General features: G+C 39.7%; 1 protein-coding gene across 2 annotated transcripts; it reads right to left on the reverse strand.

The window, feature by feature from the left end:
* Nucleotides 1-4,354: 4,354 nt before the first annotated feature.
* Nucleotides 4,355-17,957, reverse strand: LOC110066681 (arylsulfatase B-like). Of its 2 annotated transcripts, none has more exons than XM_020773918.2 (7): nucleotides 17,627-17,957; nucleotides 11,631-11,717; nucleotides 10,781-10,992; nucleotides 9,844-10,055; nucleotides 8,941-9,161; nucleotides 7,760-8,124; nucleotides 4,355-7,207 (listed from the first exon to the last, which is right to left on the reverse strand). In XM_020773918.2, exons 1-7 carry the CDS (start codon nucleotides 17,949-17,951, stop codon nucleotides 6,989-6,991), a joined length of 1,641 nt encoding a protein of 546 aa, XP_020629577.2. In that variant the 5' UTR covers nucleotides 17,952-17,957; the 3' UTR covers nucleotides 4,355-6,988. The 2 variants fall into 2 exon arrangements, with proteins under 2 accessions (XP_020629577.2, XP_020629576.2); XM_020773917.2 differs by having other exon boundaries at nucleotides 7,760-8,127.
* Between the last annotated feature and the right edge of the window lie 40 nt (nucleotides 17,958-17,997).

Genomic DNA, 17,997 nt, shown 5'->3' on the forward strand with positions numbered 1-17,997 from the left:
CATCCTACGCAGACTTTCTTTGGGTTTGTCACGCAATCCTTAATTCGCGCGGCAGGCTCCGATCACAGGCGCATACCTGCTCGAGACTAGTACCATGTGACCATTTTCAGCCGTGGTCTGGATTCTTAATGAACGATTCAAATAGCGAGTCGCACGGGTTTCAAATCGCTGAGGCTTGCTTTAGTACCCACGTTCTCGGGTTATAGATTTTCTTACGAAGGGCTTTCAAGGTCACATAGTCGCATACCGTGATTGGCTCAGAACGAGTGGAGGTGAAGCGGCTCCATTCACGACAGGCAGAAGCACAGCCATTAAACTGCTAAGACGTAACAGCGCACAAAAACCCATAGGCGCCATGTTGAATTTGCAAAATTTTAAATTGAGCGCGCAGCAAAATAATAGCGAGGCCTAGGAACAATTTCGCCGGTGGCAGTGGCCCGATTAGGACCGATTACTGGCAGTCGAAAAGAAGCTCAGGGTGTTAACGCTTCGCAATTCTGTACTGCAGAAGCTGCTTGCAAACTGCTTGTAAAGTGAACTACTGACCTAATATAAATAACAAGGAGTCCCATGACTATGATACATGATGGTGCATTCTCTACGGTACCTTATTTCGCCATAAGGTCATGACTCTCTTTCACAAACTGTGATTGAACCCTCCCACGAATCTTACGCAAACTTTCTTTGGGTTTGTCACGCAATCTTTAATTCGCGCACCAGGCGCCCGATCACAGGCGCATACCTGCTCGAGACTAGCACCATGTGACCATTTTCAGCCGTGGTCTGGATTCTTAATGAACGATTCAAATTACAACAAATAAAGAGAGTACTAGCTGCCCTAAACAACCATGGAATAACCATTACACCTGTTCGAGATTCCATTTGTTCTTTGATGCCCCCGAGATCTTGTACGTCCGACACTTTCTTGCTTCTTACATTAAGTTATAGCTGAGAAAATAGCTGAAAGCCATAAGGATACTGATTAAGACAGAGTGTTGAACTGTTTGAAAAGAGGCGAATTTCATTGGTCAACTTGTTTCGTTACTTTACGTCAACCAGTGTGGTGCCTTTTTGTTAAAACTATTTTGGGGCAAACATAAAAGACAAGAAAGCAGCTTTTCAACCATTTTTGAAATGTCTTTTTGTAGATCGTTATTTCCAAAGGTTGTTCTCATGTGAAACATTGCGAGGAATAACACTGTTTCAGTTCTTAGGCTTCATGAGCTAGGATTTTACCAACAATCTAGACGTAATAATTCCTCACAACGTTTCTATTTTGAGAAGAAAAAATGTGGTCAGCCCAAAATGCAGACTGCAGCCTACATCAGATTATTAGTTTGGTCATGTACAATCATTGGAATCGACAAAATGGATTTGCAATGCAATTGAACGGTGGATATAACTGAAATTATGATCAAAAAAGACTCCTCTGCTCCCAGTCGCGTATTCTGCATAGTCACTTGACGACCCTTGTAGAAAAGCCTTTGACCCAGCATGAGTATCCAGATCGCAGGGTGACCCTACAGATGCTAACATCATTTCTATTCCAATAAACCTTGTTTTAAGTCTAAAACTACTGATGTCATAGCACCTTATTTTCACTGGCTGCAAGTTAAACAAAATCGTAGTAATGTCGAGGAAAAGGTTGTTGTTATTCATCGTGGTAGATGCAATAATAAAGTGTATTATCGTTTGTCTCACGATGTAGTCACTGGAGATGTAGATCGCGACGTTTCGACTGCTTACTGCTAGTCTTCTTCAGGCGATAAGGTCGACTGATTGCACGGTATCATTTATATCACAAAGGTCGGCTGTGATTGGTGCATTTCGATCCTCCTATTGTTCCATTGTTCCGGCGAGTAGCTGTTCCCTCAGTGATCCTCTGTTGTACCGTTCTCCTGTTGTTGTGTTTCTTGATCGTGGGTATCCATGCTTCAGGAATTTCAATTCCACTATCCCTGTTGATGTTGTTAGGGTGAAGTCTTATGTGAATAGCTTCCTTGACCCTACGTGTGTACCAGTGAGGATCTCGATCAATAAACTTGACCTCATTCCAGATAGGATAGTGGCCGGTCTCGTGGGTGTGTTCAGAAACGGCGGAGGTCTGGGTACGGGCTAGTCGTATATCCCTGTCGTGTTCTTTGATCCTCTCCTGCATAGATCTCCCTGTTTCCCCGATGTAGACTTCGCCGCACTCACAGGGAATCCTGTAGACAACACCATCTCGTTTAGCCGGGTTGACGGTGTCCTTTGGTCGCACTAAGTGTGACCGAAGTGTCGTGTCGGACTTAAAGACGGTGCGAATGCCTTGTTGTTCTAGGCAGCGGCGGAGAGACTCCGAAACTCCTTGGACATAAGGTAAAACGGCGGTGGATTTAAATTCCGCGACAGGCTCTCTTCTTGGGGTTGTTCGTGCCCTTGTGATCTTCTGTACAAAAGAGGAGGGATATCCGTTAGAAACAAGTACAGATGACAGGTGTTTCTTCTCTCCAGCGATTACTGATGGTTTGGTGACGAGACGTTTAGCCCGGTCGTACAGACACTTCACAATACCGCGCTTTAATGACTGAGGGTGGTGTGAATCATACGCTAGGTACTGATCAGTATGTGTTGGTTTCCTGTAGACACTGATGGTAAGGCGGCCATCAGGTTCTCTGTAAACTGACGTGTCGAGAAAGGCGATCTTGTTGTTGTTCTCGATCTCCATGGTGAAACGGATTGATGGTTGTTGACTGTTCAAGTGTTGTAGGAAGACATCAACTCTATCCCGATCCAGGATGGTGAAAGTATCATCTACGTAGCGTTTGCAGATCTTGGGCTTGCAAGGTGCGGACTCTATTGCTTGTTCTTCAAATATCTCCATGTAGAGATTGGCAATAACCGCGGATACAGGGCTCCCCATGGCTGTGCCGTCTCGTTGTTCGTAAATCGATCCGTTGTGCTGGAAGTACGTAGATCTTAATACGAAATTCAAGAGGTCCGCGATTTGAACTGGTGTAAGTGTCGTGCGGTCAGTCAGGCCTGCGTCGTTCTCCATTTTTTCTAGCGCGGCTTGTACGGCGCCCTCGATCGGTACGTTGGTAAACAGTGACTCTACGTCGAAGGACACCATGATCTCGTGGTCCTGGATCTCTTCACTGGCGATGGTGGAGGCGAAGTCAGTTGAGTTCTTCACTGTGAAGTTCGAGCTACCTGAGATAATACGTTAGGGTAACGTATTATCTCCTCTTGGGAGTCCAGACATCTTCTGACTTTGCTTTAAGAATAGCGTTATGGTCAGGTGGCTTGTACAGCGGCGGCACTGCTCCCTTCGTGCAGTACTGCACTCTTTCTTGTAACGCCTTCACCACCTCTGGAAGCTTCTCACTGAGGTCTTTTTGTTTTTTTGGGGTCAGCGGTGATGTTGTATAGAGCAACACGAAGAGGATTTCTAGTGCCCTAAGACATAAGTGTGCCTAATTAATAATATTGCTTGCCTCTAAGAAAGTGTGGATGGCATACCTTCCTGTCATCAAAGCACTTCTCGTAGGAGTACAAATCGGAAGAACGTATAATAGTTGTCGAGCACGACTCCTTCCGAAGCCAACATGGCAATGTTTGGAGTTTGGATTTTTGAGCCGTGAAATCCAATATCGCTCCAGTCAAGATCATCAACCACAACAAAAAGTATGTGTGGAGGTGAAGCGGCTCCATTCACGACAGGCAGAAGCACAGCCATTAAACTGTTAAGAAGTAACAGCGCACAAAAATCCTTGGACGGCATGTTGAATTCACAAGATCGCTGCCCCGGGTGGAGGACTCACGCACAAAATGGACAGGGGTACTCGTCGTACCTTTTAGGGGTTAATCAAAGAGCTCTTAGAGCCTACTTCTGAATGCAAAGGCCTTTGTCTGATTCAATTCTTACTGATGTAAGTTTAAATTCAAAAACTGAAACGAAATGCATTCCTTGCCTTGTTGCTATGCGTTGTTGCTATGCGCTGTTGACAGGCGCTATTGCGGTCGGCGAAGAGCTTGAAACAAGGAGTGCGGTGCTTGATGGTCAGGTAGCTGGTGTGGCAAGTAACGTTCTCTCTTAAAGCTCTTACACCTCTTAACGGCTTAGACTTCCGAACCTAATTTTCTGCTCTTGCTCTTTTATGTTGAGCTGGTCAAAACTGTCAATCAAGCATCAAACTGACATCTAGGCTTACGTAAGGACTTGCGCAGTGCACGCTAAGCCGCACCATGCTTGCGCAGGAGAGTCACTACCATATTTTCCTTCGACCGAATACCAGAGTCGAAATCTTTTTCATTTTACATTTTCTTTATGATTCCACGAGAGTCTGACCAAAACAAAACAACGAGAGCAATATAAAAATCACAAAAATGGTTTTTACAGAATTGAATTAAAATATACGTTACAGCAATGTATAGAAAAACTAAAACAAAGATTGTTGTGCAACCGTTATCGAACAACAACTCCCGCTTACTTATTGAAGAAGAAAGGCGGCCCTACTGGTTACGCCTTAAATCCATTAATCAATTAATCCATTAATCAATTACAGAAATCAATTCACATAGGTTCTAACGTACGTGTTACAAAGTTCTTTTGAAGAAACCAACTTCTGAACGGTTTTCAGCGATTAACACCTTTGGGTTTTAATCAGAGTGTTACTAGGAGATATTTAGTACAAGCTAAAATTGTCCATTTGTACTCTTCACTAAAGAATAAAGGTTTGCTGTGTTTTTACATCGAAGAAAATAAAACTTTACTTTAAGAACAAAACACACTGAATAACAATAAATTATTCCAAGAAAAATTGCCAGGTAAAACTACATTTTAGCAATTCACCTGGTCATTACACTAAGCCCAAATGAAGATAACCATTCCAATTAAAATAACACCAACTACAACACTTAATGAACAACGTTCTCTTTGAGGTAAGTTAAGTCTGATGTTTTTTTTTTTCATCAAGGATTTCCAACAACGGTTCTCTCTAAAAATATTCATTTTTTTGTTCTTTAACAAACGGCTGCATTAATTCAACTTTTCTACAAGTCCCCATCTGGCATCAATTTGTGACTTTCTTACCCTTTTATAACTTGTATAAAGAAATAGCTGAAAAAAATAGCTGAAAGCCACAAGGAGACTGATTATGACAAAGTGTTGAACTGTCTGAATACATATGAAGACATGATTGATCATCGCAGTTATATACACAACTTAAGCAGTTGTACAATTTAAGCCTGAAAAAATTCAGGCTTGAACGGCATTCGAACCCATGACCTCTGCCATACCGGTGCAATGCTCTACCAACTCAGCTATCAAGCCAAATGGGAGCTGGTCACGTTGTGAGTTCGTTCGTAATATACCCGTAGATGATAAAAATACAAGTGAACATATAAAAGATCATATATTTGAACGGCGGGAGAAAGATATGAAGACATGATTGATCATTTGTGTTTGAATAGAGGTGAATTTCATTGGCTAGTTTCCTTACTTTTCCTAAACCAGATATGATGCTTGTTCTTTTTGTTAAAACTCTTCTGGAGCTAAAACGAAAGACAAGAAAACAGCTTTTCAACCGTCTATGAAATGCCTTTTTGTAGGACGTTATCTAAAATATGCATGATCATGTTCAAAGGTCGTTCTTGGGTGAAAACTTGTGAGGGATAGAACCGTTTTAGTTCTTAGACTTCATGAGCTAGGATTTTACCAACAATCTAGACGTAATAATTCCTCACAACTTTTCTATGAGAAGAAAAAATGCGGTCAGCGCCAAATGCAGACTGCCGCCTAACACTCACAAGAGGAATGGACGTTTGATTAGCATCTAGAGCTGAGCTGTTTTCGACTGAGTATCGTAAAACCAAAACCAAAAGAATTACTCTGGCCAATTACAAACTACACAGAAGCTCCAGTTAATTAATCAAAACTCAAAGCAAATGCACGTAAGCGATGCAAAGCGCGGGAAAACGTGTGTTAACCACTCACGATTGGTTTTGGTTTTACGTGATTGGTTGAGAATGTGGGGCGAGTTTTTTTAAGCCAATCGCTTAACGCGGTAATGCAAAACTACAGCAAATGCGAATTACTGTCAACACTCAAATGAAAACCACTCTAATCCAGTATTAGAGCGGTTTTCAATTGAGTGTCCGGCGTAAAACCAAAACAATAACTTAACAATTACTAACTACTCAGCCAATCTCAAACTGTAGTAAAACCAAAACCAAAGTAATTGCCTGATTACCTTCGACACTCAATTGAAAACCGCTCTAGCAGTCAACTTATTTCATCATCTGAGGCCGAGTTATAAGATACCCCACAGCCATCTATGATCCAACTTATTCTACAACCTAGACCACTGCTTGACAGAGCTGGATTTAGCTGGAATTACGATCAAATAAGACTCCTCTGTGGCATAGTGCCTCAGTGACACTTGTAAAAGGCCCATGAGCCACCAAGGGCATTTTATCCTCAGTGAGCCTTCAGAGAGGGTGAGTCTATGGCTGCTAACATCATTTCTATTCCAAAAAATGTGTTAGAGTTCATCGAGGTCGCGTGTTTTTGAAGTTGACAGCTTCCCAGGTTCTGGTTTTTGATTGGATTGCAGCCTCAAGCTAGACTGACTTTTTGTATTTATCAGTAGCTCCACTGTTAGACTTTGCTAAAACTATATATTATTATAAATGTATGTAATGGCGAATTGAAGTTTCAATGTTTTTTAACATCATATCTGCATAAATATTGAATGCTTATTAAAGAACTGTTGTTTAAAAGTGCAATTGTAATATGTATTTAAGCCCGGCGTCAATAAAAATAGATCATGACATTTGACCCTACCTTGTTAATACGGCCACCCTATTAATAATGTCAAATTTTCATGGCCCGCTGGTGACTGCATTAATGGAGTGCTACTGTTAAAGTCTAAACTACAGATATCACAGTACCTAAAAGTTGAACACCGTCAAAACTTTTTAACATACATCTTAACCAAAAGGTCCTTTAATCTTGCCAAGGAGTCCAGACACCTTCCGATTTTGCTTTAAGACGAGCCTTAGGATCAGGTGGCGTGTTCAGTGGCGGCACTGCTCCCTTCATGTAGTACTCCACTCTTTCTTGTAATGCCTTGACCACCTCTGGAAGCTTCTCGCTGAGGTCTTCACGTTCTGTTGGGTCAGCAGTGATATTGTACAAAGCAACACCCATAGAGCGTCCCTTGACCTGATGAATAAATGTACCTTATAAATAATGTAAAGACCAAAAGAAGATGGGTAACATGAAAAACATTTTTCAGAGATTGATCATTGTTTTGTGCGTGTAAGTTTACATGTTAATATGAGGGAATGTTCCAAAGTTGTAATTTTGACCTTATAAAAAACTACTAAGTTACAGCCATTTTCAATTGAGTGTGAAAAGTAATCAGGCAATTACTTCAGTTTTGGTTGTGGTATTACTGCAGGTTTGAAATTGGCTGAGTAGATTAATCGGTAAGTAATTAGTTTGGTTTTGGTTTTAAAACCCTCAATTGAAAACCACTCTATGATCACCACAACACCAGCCATAGCAAAATTTATGGGCACACTAATTGCTTAACGGACTAGTCTGTCCAACAATGTGAAGTCCTTCCTTAAGCATTTTTTTGATCCCATAGATGACCCACGTTAAATAAACAAAGTCACTTGTGTAATATGCAAACTCAGAGTTATCTGGATGCAGAAAAATATCACCTCATAAATTAACTATAGGACTGCGACAGTCTACTACATACTATACCTTGGTTGCAGTTCCTAACCAATCCAACTGCCCATGTTCTTCTTGTGGTATGCCTTGCTCCTTCCCTGACTTTCCTCCAAGTTCTGGAGGTTTATACCAGGTATCATAAGGTACATTCATAAGAAGCTTCATGTCACCCATTCTCAGAGCAATTCCTTGAAATTCAGGAAAGCTTAAAACGCCACTTTTGCTTGTTCTCAAAGCAATTCCATCATAAGTGGAAACGCTTAAATAGTCACTTTTGGTTGTGTTCTTCAAGTCAATATTGAGAAGTATTTCCTTTCTCGGTGAAGGCTCACCGTGGGAAATGGTGTTCCATACATCCATGCCATCTAGTGGTGGTAGCGCCTGATCTTGACTGCCACCTGCTTGGAAGAAAAAAGCAGTACTAAATCATTGGTCTTGATTATACAGTCGAACCTCCAGTTGCGACCACCTCTTCTCAGTGACCAGTCTTCCAAAATACCAAACATTTCCAAGCCCAATCACTATATTTGGAACCTCTCGTAAGCGACCACGATCACTTTTAGAGCAAAAAGTTTAAAATTTTCTTCTACCAAAATTTACATTGCACGCATTCCCTTCTCATCCCCTCAATCATGCTTCATTTTCTCTTATGCTGTGTGCCTGCACCTGAATTCAATTTCTGCCTAAAGTAAATCAAAGTCCGCTACAAAGGCTAATTTCTCGTTAAAACAACTATAAAATATCACTGTATGAGTGCTACAACCAGTAGTAAAAGTAGATGAGACATCCTGCCTTAATGAGAGACAAATCTTCACTCCACTATAGCGTGTAGTTTTTCTCCGACCCCCTCCCCCCCTCCCCTTTTCCAATGTTGCTAGGCATGCAAAATCAAGTACAGAACTTAGATGAACAACACTGAATCGAGGAGAGGGAGGCTAATTGTTATTCTACGACGAATTTGGTATTTGCGATCCATTTACGTAAGTAAAGCCATTTTTTTGCACCAAGTGTATTAACATTTTTGAAACTAGTAGTAGCAGCCTTGTCAAGACTAGATTTAATAGCAATGGCAACTGGTCATGCCACTGAGCTGCAAAAAATTTCATGTTCTCCTCTATGCAGGTCAATCTTGTTCACCCAAATAGAGATATGCCCAAGTTGCTTGTTGTTTTGAATACAAAACACATTCAAAAACAGTAAAACATGCACTGTACCTACAAGTTTCACCAATGTTGGATACCAGTCTGTAACATGCAGGAGTTCTTTGCATTTGACTCCTCTTCTACCAAGCATGTTCCCATGAACAAAACTGATGCCTCTCGCCCCTCCCTCCCATAACGTATGCTTCTCTCCACGGAGAGGAAAGTTGTATCCCCCATAACGATGCACTCCTCCATTATCAGTTGTCAAAACCATCAAGGTGTCCTCCCACAGCCTGCAATGTCACAAAACCAAGTTTGAAATTGTTCAAATGTATGGTCAAATGCTTGTATAATTTATAGTTGCATAGTTACTATTGCATAGTTACTTGTAAAGTTACTACTCATGAAGACATGATTGATCATCGCTGTTAATTAACCCTGAAAAAACATTGAGGCCTGAAAGGGATACGAACCCATGACCTCTGCAAAACCGATGCAGTGCTATACCAACTGAGCGATCATGCCAACTGCAGGGAGCTGGTCACATCATACACCCGTAGATGGTAAAGACTGCAAATGAATATATGAAAGATCATATATTTGAACTGCAGAGAAAGATATGAAGACGTAGATGATCATCGCAGTTATAAACACAACTTAAACAGTTGTGAAATTAAAGCCTGAAAAAAATTCAGGCCTGAAAGAGATTTTTTTTCAGGCTTTAATTTCACAACTGTTTAAGTTGTGCATATAACTGCAATGATCATCTAAGTCCATATCTTTCTCTGCAGTTCAAATATATGGTCTTTCATATATTTATTTGCAAAGTTACGTGTACTACTCCTTGCTATTGGGGATGTCAACAATCTAGCTTCCTCTTCACTTTTTGAGGTCCAGAAGTATGTGCTTTCATTACATTTCTGCTGTACATCACAAAGCACTCAAGACAAGTTACTGGTACCATAGGTATCATACCCAGCATCCTTCATGGCCTCTGTGATGTTGCCGACAGCTTCATCCATGATATCTACCATACCAGCATATGTTCTACGAGTTTTATCCTCAATAAAACTGTATTTGTCTGTATACTTTTGGGGCGCTTGGTCAGGTCCATGGACATTTTGGAATGCCATATACAAGAACAAGGGTTTTGTTACATTGTGTGTCTTAATGATGTCCTTTGCTCGCTGAAATTAAGAAAATGCACAATGCTTGTAAAATAGAAAGTTTTGGAAAGTATGAAAACACAGCTTAACACTAAACCCTGCTGTATACAAAAGCTGGCATTTTAGTTATCAGGATTTTAGGCTTGGAACTGCAGTGTGTGTTGCAAAGAAAACTTGCAAACAAGGTTACAACTAAGAAATCAAAAAGAACTACTGTAGTTTGTGTTCAAAACCTCAGAATTTGAACTCACAACCTCCCACTTGTAAACTTGTTCAGAGCTCTTTAAACATTAGGAGCATTATTCTAGTTAAGTTTACAAACCATTCGCTTAGGAGACTGTCCTGATCAGCAGTCATACTCACAAGTGCAGGTTCACATGAAAAATTGCAGCTTAATCGTGGCTCGATCTTCTTTGAGTTCTTCTAGTGATTTGAAGTGCTTTTTGTGGAGGTTTGAGACAGGTGTCTCCGGACACTTCCTCGGCTTAACCTCCCTATCCCTACCCACATTGCACTGTTGATTTCTATCCATTCTACCACATAGCAATATTTTAACATATTTATTTTGGGGGACCATGGGGTAGGTGGGTTTGAAAAGTGGAACAATGACTTTACAGTACAACAGGATTTGTTGCAGGGAACCTCTTGATTAACTGTCCCAAGCTCTTGCACTGCAGTTACAGGATACAAATAAAAGTACATGAATCCACTAATAGAGGAGCACAAAAATTATGTATTCTAAATACCTTTGCAAAAGCAAATGTACCAAATTCCCCATCCAGATCTCTTACTGGTTCCTTGTTGTCTCGAAAGTCTAATATCTTCAGTACCTTATGAGTGTAGTGGTCTTCTGCTCCATTGTAATAGCCATAAAATGTATCAAACCCACGATATGTAGGAGTGTAGTCCCATTTGGTATAACCCAAGTGCCATTTACCCACCATATGAGTTACATAACCTTCCAAATGAAACAAAATATTTAGCTTAAAATGAACTGGCCATTGATGAGAGTCCTACAAGTGGTTCACAAAATAATAAACATAAGTCACTGTAGTAGGTGACATACTATTCCAAGTACAATTGATGAATGTACACCCATCAAATTAAAAAACCTAATGACACAGATACCAAGATCACTCAATTTTCCTCCTCCACCCTAAAAAGGTTGTGCTTTTGGAAAAGAAAAGTATGAAGCTAAACTGAAATTTCCAGCGAGTGGGGGATAAAACAAAAAAAACCCTTCCATGGGAGGGGTATGGATACTTTCTGGAACAACATCATCTAAATTGGAGAAAAAAAAAATGCTTGAGCAGGGCGAGATTTTCCTAACACTGTTTTCATAAATACATCCCCAGGGCAAGAAGAAAAGAAGACAACCACCAAACTCATGGCGTTGGGAACATCAGGAGATTGGGGCCTGATCTGGAGTCAGCTTTAGTGGAAAGCCCAGGACAGATATGTCTGGAGGACTACTGTAGGTTGCCTATGCCCCAGGAGAAATTCTAGGCGTAAGCAAGTATTAAGTTTTAAATTCATAAATCCAGACATCTATGCATTATAGTTTGCTATACTTAATTCACATGTAAACACACGTACCTGATTCTTTGAGTTTCTGGGGTAAAATGGTAAAGTTGAGCGGTAATCCATAAGGGCTTTCTGGAGTCAGCACCTGATGCTGCAAACCTAAATGAACAGGTACATGAACAGTTTAAATCACTGACAGTGATTTGTAGCTAAGAGAAAGGGTTATGCAATCAGAACTTAAATAAATTGTTATTGAAAGTTAATGTAACCCTGACAGTAGATTTGACAATTCTGTTAACTTATCATACAGGTTTCATCAGTTTTGCCATAGCTGCCCTCTTAAATTAGCATATCTTAATTTATTTGCATTAAAAAATTCAGGTGTAATGTACCTTTTAAGCAATGTTGCGCTGTTCCAAATTTTTTATTCAAAGAAAAAGCCTTCCCGCTCGATTTACCTTGCCAAAATTTAGTTAATATTCAATGTTTCATAATGATCTGCTGCAAAGCATTGCTCCTTGGCATAGATTTCATGAGTTTGCAACAGATTCTAATTCATGAAACTTTGCATATTTACTAAATTTGGCGTGGTAAATTGATTTAAAGAGGTGTTTTTTTACAAAGTGCTCTATGAGCAAACCTGTCAATTTCCCAGTGGATGATGATTGACATGTGTGACTAATGGGTTATTCTGGTTATCTGAATTACCATATTGACTTCTGGCTATACTTGTTATAACAGCAGTCTTTTTAAAAAAAAAAAACCGAATAATTTTTGGCGCATACTACATGAAGTAGAAGAACTGGCAAACATCCACTACATAAGCTGCATTGCTCCTGTGGATTTACTCATTCTCAATTAAGCCACTCTACCTTGTAAACTTCTCGTCGCCTTGCCCAACATATTTTTCTTTTCGCCTGAAGTCAAAAGCGTAGCCTGCTTTATGGGACTTAGCACCATTAGATTGAAAGCGAATAGGTTGCAAATAAGATCGAAGTGACTCTGCTTGCAGGGTAGCTGCAAAAGATCTTCAGAGAAATCAACTTTTTTTATTATGAATTACAAATGCACAACATCTAAACCATCAGATGCAATTTGAGGTTGAGTATGTGAAACAGCAAGGTCGTGTAATGTCAAAAACCATCTCCTTATTGGTTTAAAGCTTGAACTAAGTACATGTGGCTACTTGTGGATGTCCTTCACCAAAAAAAGGGTTGAACAAGAAAAGAAAAAGACCAGCGGCTAAAAAAAAACAAACAAATGGAAAAAAAGAATCCTGGAATCTAACTCAGGCAAACTAGTTTGAAACATGGGTGCTAACCATAGTAACATGTAAGAAACCTTGCTTCAAGGGGGAAAGATACAAAGTACTTCATCCTTATCTCAAATTGGCTAGCAAATATGCGAATTAGCTAAATAATATCCGACATATAGTCTCTTAACAACCATTGCGCAAAAATTTTCCAGACGATAGTCAAATAGTGAGATACTTGTGTCAGAAATGCAAAAAAAATTGGCAGTCATCAACTTAGAAGCTTAGAGACACAAAATGATTCCTAATTTTCACTTTTTACAGTCTGATATGGTTTTTGGAATTAAATATTCTTTTTTGTAAACATTTAATGCTGTCTCTGGTGAGAAAAATTGCCTGACTTCAATGCTTTTCCTGTTAACATACATCGAATCTAGTCAGTACAATTTTTCCCGCCTGCTTAATACTGATTTGTTAATTCAAATTTCAGGCTCACCAGCCGTATACAAGGTTAGGGTGTTAGAATATTATTAGGGTTAGGGTATTAGGGTATCGAGGTATTAGGGTATTAGGGTGTTATGGTATTAAGGTATAAGGGTATTACGATATTAGGGTATTAAGGTATTAGGGTATTAAGGTATTAGGGTGTATTAGGGTATTAGGGTATTGGGATATTGGGGTATTGGAGTATTAGGGTATTAGGACATTAGGGTATTATGGTAGTAGGGTTAGGGTATTAGAGTATTAGGGTGTTGGGGTAGTAGGCTATTAGGGTAGTAGACTATTAGGGTATTAGCGTGTTAGGGTATAAGGGTATTGGAGTATTGGGGTATTAGGGTATTAGGGCATAAGAGTATTAGAGTATAAGAGTATTAGAGTATTAGGGTATTAGGATATTGGGTATTAGGGTATTAGGGTATAAGGGTATTATAGTATTAGGGCATTAGGGTATTAGGGTATTAGGGCATTAGGTTATTAGGGTATTAGGATATTAGGGTATTAGGGTATTAGGGCATTAGGGCATTAGGGTATTAATGTGGTAGGGTATTAGAGTATTAGGGTATGAGGGTATTAGGGTATTATGGTATTGGGGTATTACGGTATTGGGGTATTAGGGTACTAGGGTATTAGGGTATTACGGTATTACGGTATTAGGGTATAGGGGCATTACAGTATTAGGGTATTAGGGCATTAGGTTATAAGGGTATAAGAGTATTAGGGCATTAGGGTATTAGGGTGATAAGGTATTAGGGTATAAGAGTATTAGGGTATTGGGGTAGAAGGGTAGAACGGTATTAGGGTATTAGGATGTTGGGGTATCAGAGTATTAGAGTATTAGGGTATTGGGGCATTAGGGTATCAGGGTAGTAGGTTAGTAGGGTACAAGGGTATTACGGTATTGGGGTATTAGGGTGTTAGGGTATTAGGGTGTTAGGGTATTAGGGTAGTAGGGTAGTAGGGTATTAGGATATTAGGATATTGGGGTATTAGGGTATTAGGGCATAAGGGTATTACAGTTTTAGGGTATTAGGGTATTGGGGTATCAGGGTATTCGGGTTTAGGGGTATTACAGTTTTAGGGTATTAGGGTATTGGGGTATTTGGGTATTAGGGTATTAGGGTATAAGGGTATTACAGTTTTAGGGTATTAGGGTATTGGGGTATCAGGGTATTAGGGTTTAGGGGTATTACAGTTTTAGGGTATTAGGGTATTGGGGTATTAGGGTATTAGGGTATTAGGGTATTGGGGTATTAGGGTATTAGGGTATTAGGGTATTGGGGTATTAGGGTATTAGGGTATAAGGGTATTACAGTATTAGGGCATTAGGATATTATGGTATTGGGGTATTAGGGTAATAGGGTATTAGAGCACTAGGGTATCAGGGTACTAGGGTATAAGGGTTTTACAGTATTAGGGCATTAGGGTATCAGGGTATTAGGGTATTGGGTATTAGGGTATTAGGGTAGTAGGGTATTAGGGTATTTGGGTATAAGGGTATTACGGTATTAGGGCATTAGGGTATTAAGGTTTTAGGGTATTAGTGTATTAGGGTCTTATGGTATTAGGGTATCAGGTTATTGGGGCATTAGGGTGTTAGGGTACTGGGGTACTGGGGTATTGGATTATATTTAGGGTAGGGTATTAGAATATAAGTGTATTAGGGTATTGGGTTATTAGGATTTTTGGTTATTGGGCTATTGGTGTATTGATGTATTGGGGTATTAGGGTATTAGGGTAGTGGGGAATTACTCTTATATTCTAATATTCCAATACCTCAATACCCCAATACCGTAATACCCTAATAGTCTATTATCCTAATACCCTAATGCCCTAACACTCTAATACCTTAAAACCCTAATACTCTAACACCCTAACACCTAAATACCCTAAGACCCTATCACCATAACGCCCTAATACCATTACACCCCAACATCCTAATATCCTAATACTATTATACCCTAATACCCTAATACCCCAATACTCCAATATGGTAATACCCTTATACCCTAATGCCCTGGCTAATACCCTGGCTAATACCCTATTACCAAAACATACTAATACCCTAATACTTTGAGACCCTAAAACCCTAATACCCTCACACCCTTACACCCTAGCACTCTAATCTCCTAACACCGTAATATGCTAATAAACCAATACCCTAAAACCCTGATACCCTAATATCCTAATACCCTAATAACCTGATACCCAAATACCCTAATACCATAATACCTGTATACCCTAATAGCCTTATACCCCAATACCCCCAATACCCTACTACCTCTTAAACTGCAAAGTTCTCAGATGCCGACATTTAGTGTGGCTAGTGCATAGGGAACAGAGGAGTCCTATTTGACCTTTTTTCCAGTTAAATTTACCATACAATTGTAGTGCAAATTAATTTTTTGTTGATTTAAACGACCTCAAAATCAAACTGTACACATGTGATCGTGTTGCGGTGATTAAATGTACTATAAATAGACATAATTATAAAGCTTTTCACATTAGTGTGGCTAGTACACAGGGAACAGAGGAGTCCTATTTGACCTTTTTCCAGTTAAATTCACGGTACAATATTATTATTGTAGCGCCAGTCGATTTTTTGTTGATTCAAATGATTTAAAATCAAACTGTTGCGATGATTAAATATACTATAGACATATAAAGCTTTTCATGAGAGCTGTTGTGTGACTGAGCAATATGATAGCTCATCAGCCTATTCAAGTGTAAAAGTGTATCAGCTTGAACAAGCCCAAAAAATTTTTGTCTGTGGGCAAAATTTTAATGCTCAGATTGCATTTCAGATCTTGAAGTTCTATCTAGTTCTCCTCGCTCCCACTATGCAAGATTCATCTTCCAATACGACTTATGTGAGTTTGTCCTAAGACTGAGCAGGATTTTCTCATGGTGGCTTTCACGCCCGTGGTTGAAACTTATAATCTGGCGTAATCATGAGCCTTTTAGAGGCTTGCAATACCAAAGTGTTCTTTACTAGCGACTTTTTTGACAAATGCTACAGTGGCCACAACGAAACTGTTCACTGTGATTTCCTAAATTTAATTTCAGGAGCCCAACCCTCCAGTAGTAGTATCATGGATATGTAGGAGAGGATTGCCTCTTGTCAATCTTAACTAAACTTCAAACTTTAGAGCAGAAATTTACAATAGCAGCTTCCAGCAACTTCACCAAAAACATTTGGTCTTATTTAGAGTTTCCTGTGAATTTAAGATTAGAATTGTAATAGAAATGTAAAATGAACTATACCCAGAAATTAATCAAAACAAGTTTCCATTTCTAGTTAAAGAATCGCAGCTAGACCTAGTAATGTAAAACGATACACGTGCCTGCAATATTGACTAATACAGTGATTTCAGGAGCTTTATCTACTGGTCAGCAGAATTACTCCAAAAAGTTTACAGATGATGGAAGGACATGATTTGGATATCATTTGCATAATCTGCACCACCACTAATAAACAATTAAATTATGAGCTCGAGATTTCTATCACATGATAGTTGACAAGGGTGCAGCCCAAGTCAACCATCATGCATAGAAATGGAGAGTGAACAATCTAATTGTTTTCATATAAATCTACTAGTTGTTCAAAACTTTATCTAAATCCTCTTCACAGACACTGTGAAAACACCAAGAAGTGGCCGTTATTTTGTTAACAAGGGCACACTGTTATGCAGCGTAGCCAATCAGAGAATGGCATTAGTGATAGAACGCTAGTAGATCTATACTAAAACTCCGGGTTAAAAATAAGGAAAATTGTTGATATTGCGTGACATCGGTAAAAAGGTCTATTGCATAATATTTTGTGGCTGAAAAGAGCGCAATAAAAATGTACTTCTGTATACATGAATGCATGCAGATACCCTTTTCTTTTGGCTAAGTGAGGTCCCATCTGCACTATCCGGAGGAATTTGAAAACGGCGGCTTTGCGTTTTAATAGGAAGGAAAACATTTTTAAAACGGAGCTTTCCGAAAACGTCACGATAATCATGTGATCAGTTTCCCTGCTCGACTTTTCCTTAAACACAAATCCAAAATACCGGTGACTGTTGCGTTTCAAATTTCTCCAGCGTAGTCTCCCCAATTAGTAGAGCACTCGTGCTCAGCTGTTAAGACTGAGACTTAAATAAAGTTGTCATTCATTCATTCACAGGGCCTGAGAGGCAAGAAGGATCTGTTTTCTGTGATAGTGGCCCCTGAATCATGGTGACTGAATGTATAGACTGCACTTGCATCGCATTTAAATTTATATATGGCCAGTCATATAGTTCACAGATGCAAATCAGTTCAATGTTTAACTCACCAGTATGGATGGGATACCTTCCTGACATCAAAGCGCTTCTTGTAGGAGTACAAATCGGAAGAACGTAATAGTTGTCGAGCACGACTCCTTCCGAAGCCAGCTTGTCAATGTTTGGAGTTTGGATTTTTGAGCCGTGAAATCCAACATCACTCCAGCCTAAGTCGTCGACTACAACAAACAATAAGTGTGGAGGTGATGCAGTTGCACTTACGCGGGCAACAAGCAAAAGTACTGCCACTGAACTGGAGAGAAGAAACTGCGCAAAGAGGTGTCGTGACTCCATGTTGAAACCGGTCAAGACATTTCGTGGGGACATATATGACATATTTACCTGGATCTTGCGCTCGATGCACCCGTCTACGTACCCTGCG

The sequence above is a fragment of the Orbicella faveolata genome, unplaced genomic scaffold, assembly GCF_042242905.1.
Source record: "Orbicella faveolata isolate gen_17 unplaced genomic scaffold, um_ofav_v1 contig_26, whole genome shotgun sequence".
NCBI lineage: Eukaryota > Metazoa > Cnidaria > Anthozoa > Scleractinia > Merulinidae > Orbicella > Orbicella faveolata.

Coding starts and splice junctions, on each gene's coding strand:
- LOC110066681 (XM_020773917.2), bottom strand. CDS start 17,951: ATGTCATATATGTCCCCACGAAATGTCTTGACCGGTTTCAACATGGAG. Junction 10,993..11,630: donor CCAGAAACTCAAAGAATCAG/GTACGTGTGTTT, acceptor TTCATTTGGAAG/GTTATGTAACTCATATGGTG. Junction 9,162..9,843: donor GAGGCCATGAAGGATGCTGG/GTATGATACCTA, acceptor GTGACATTGCAG/GCTGTGGGAGGACACCTTGA.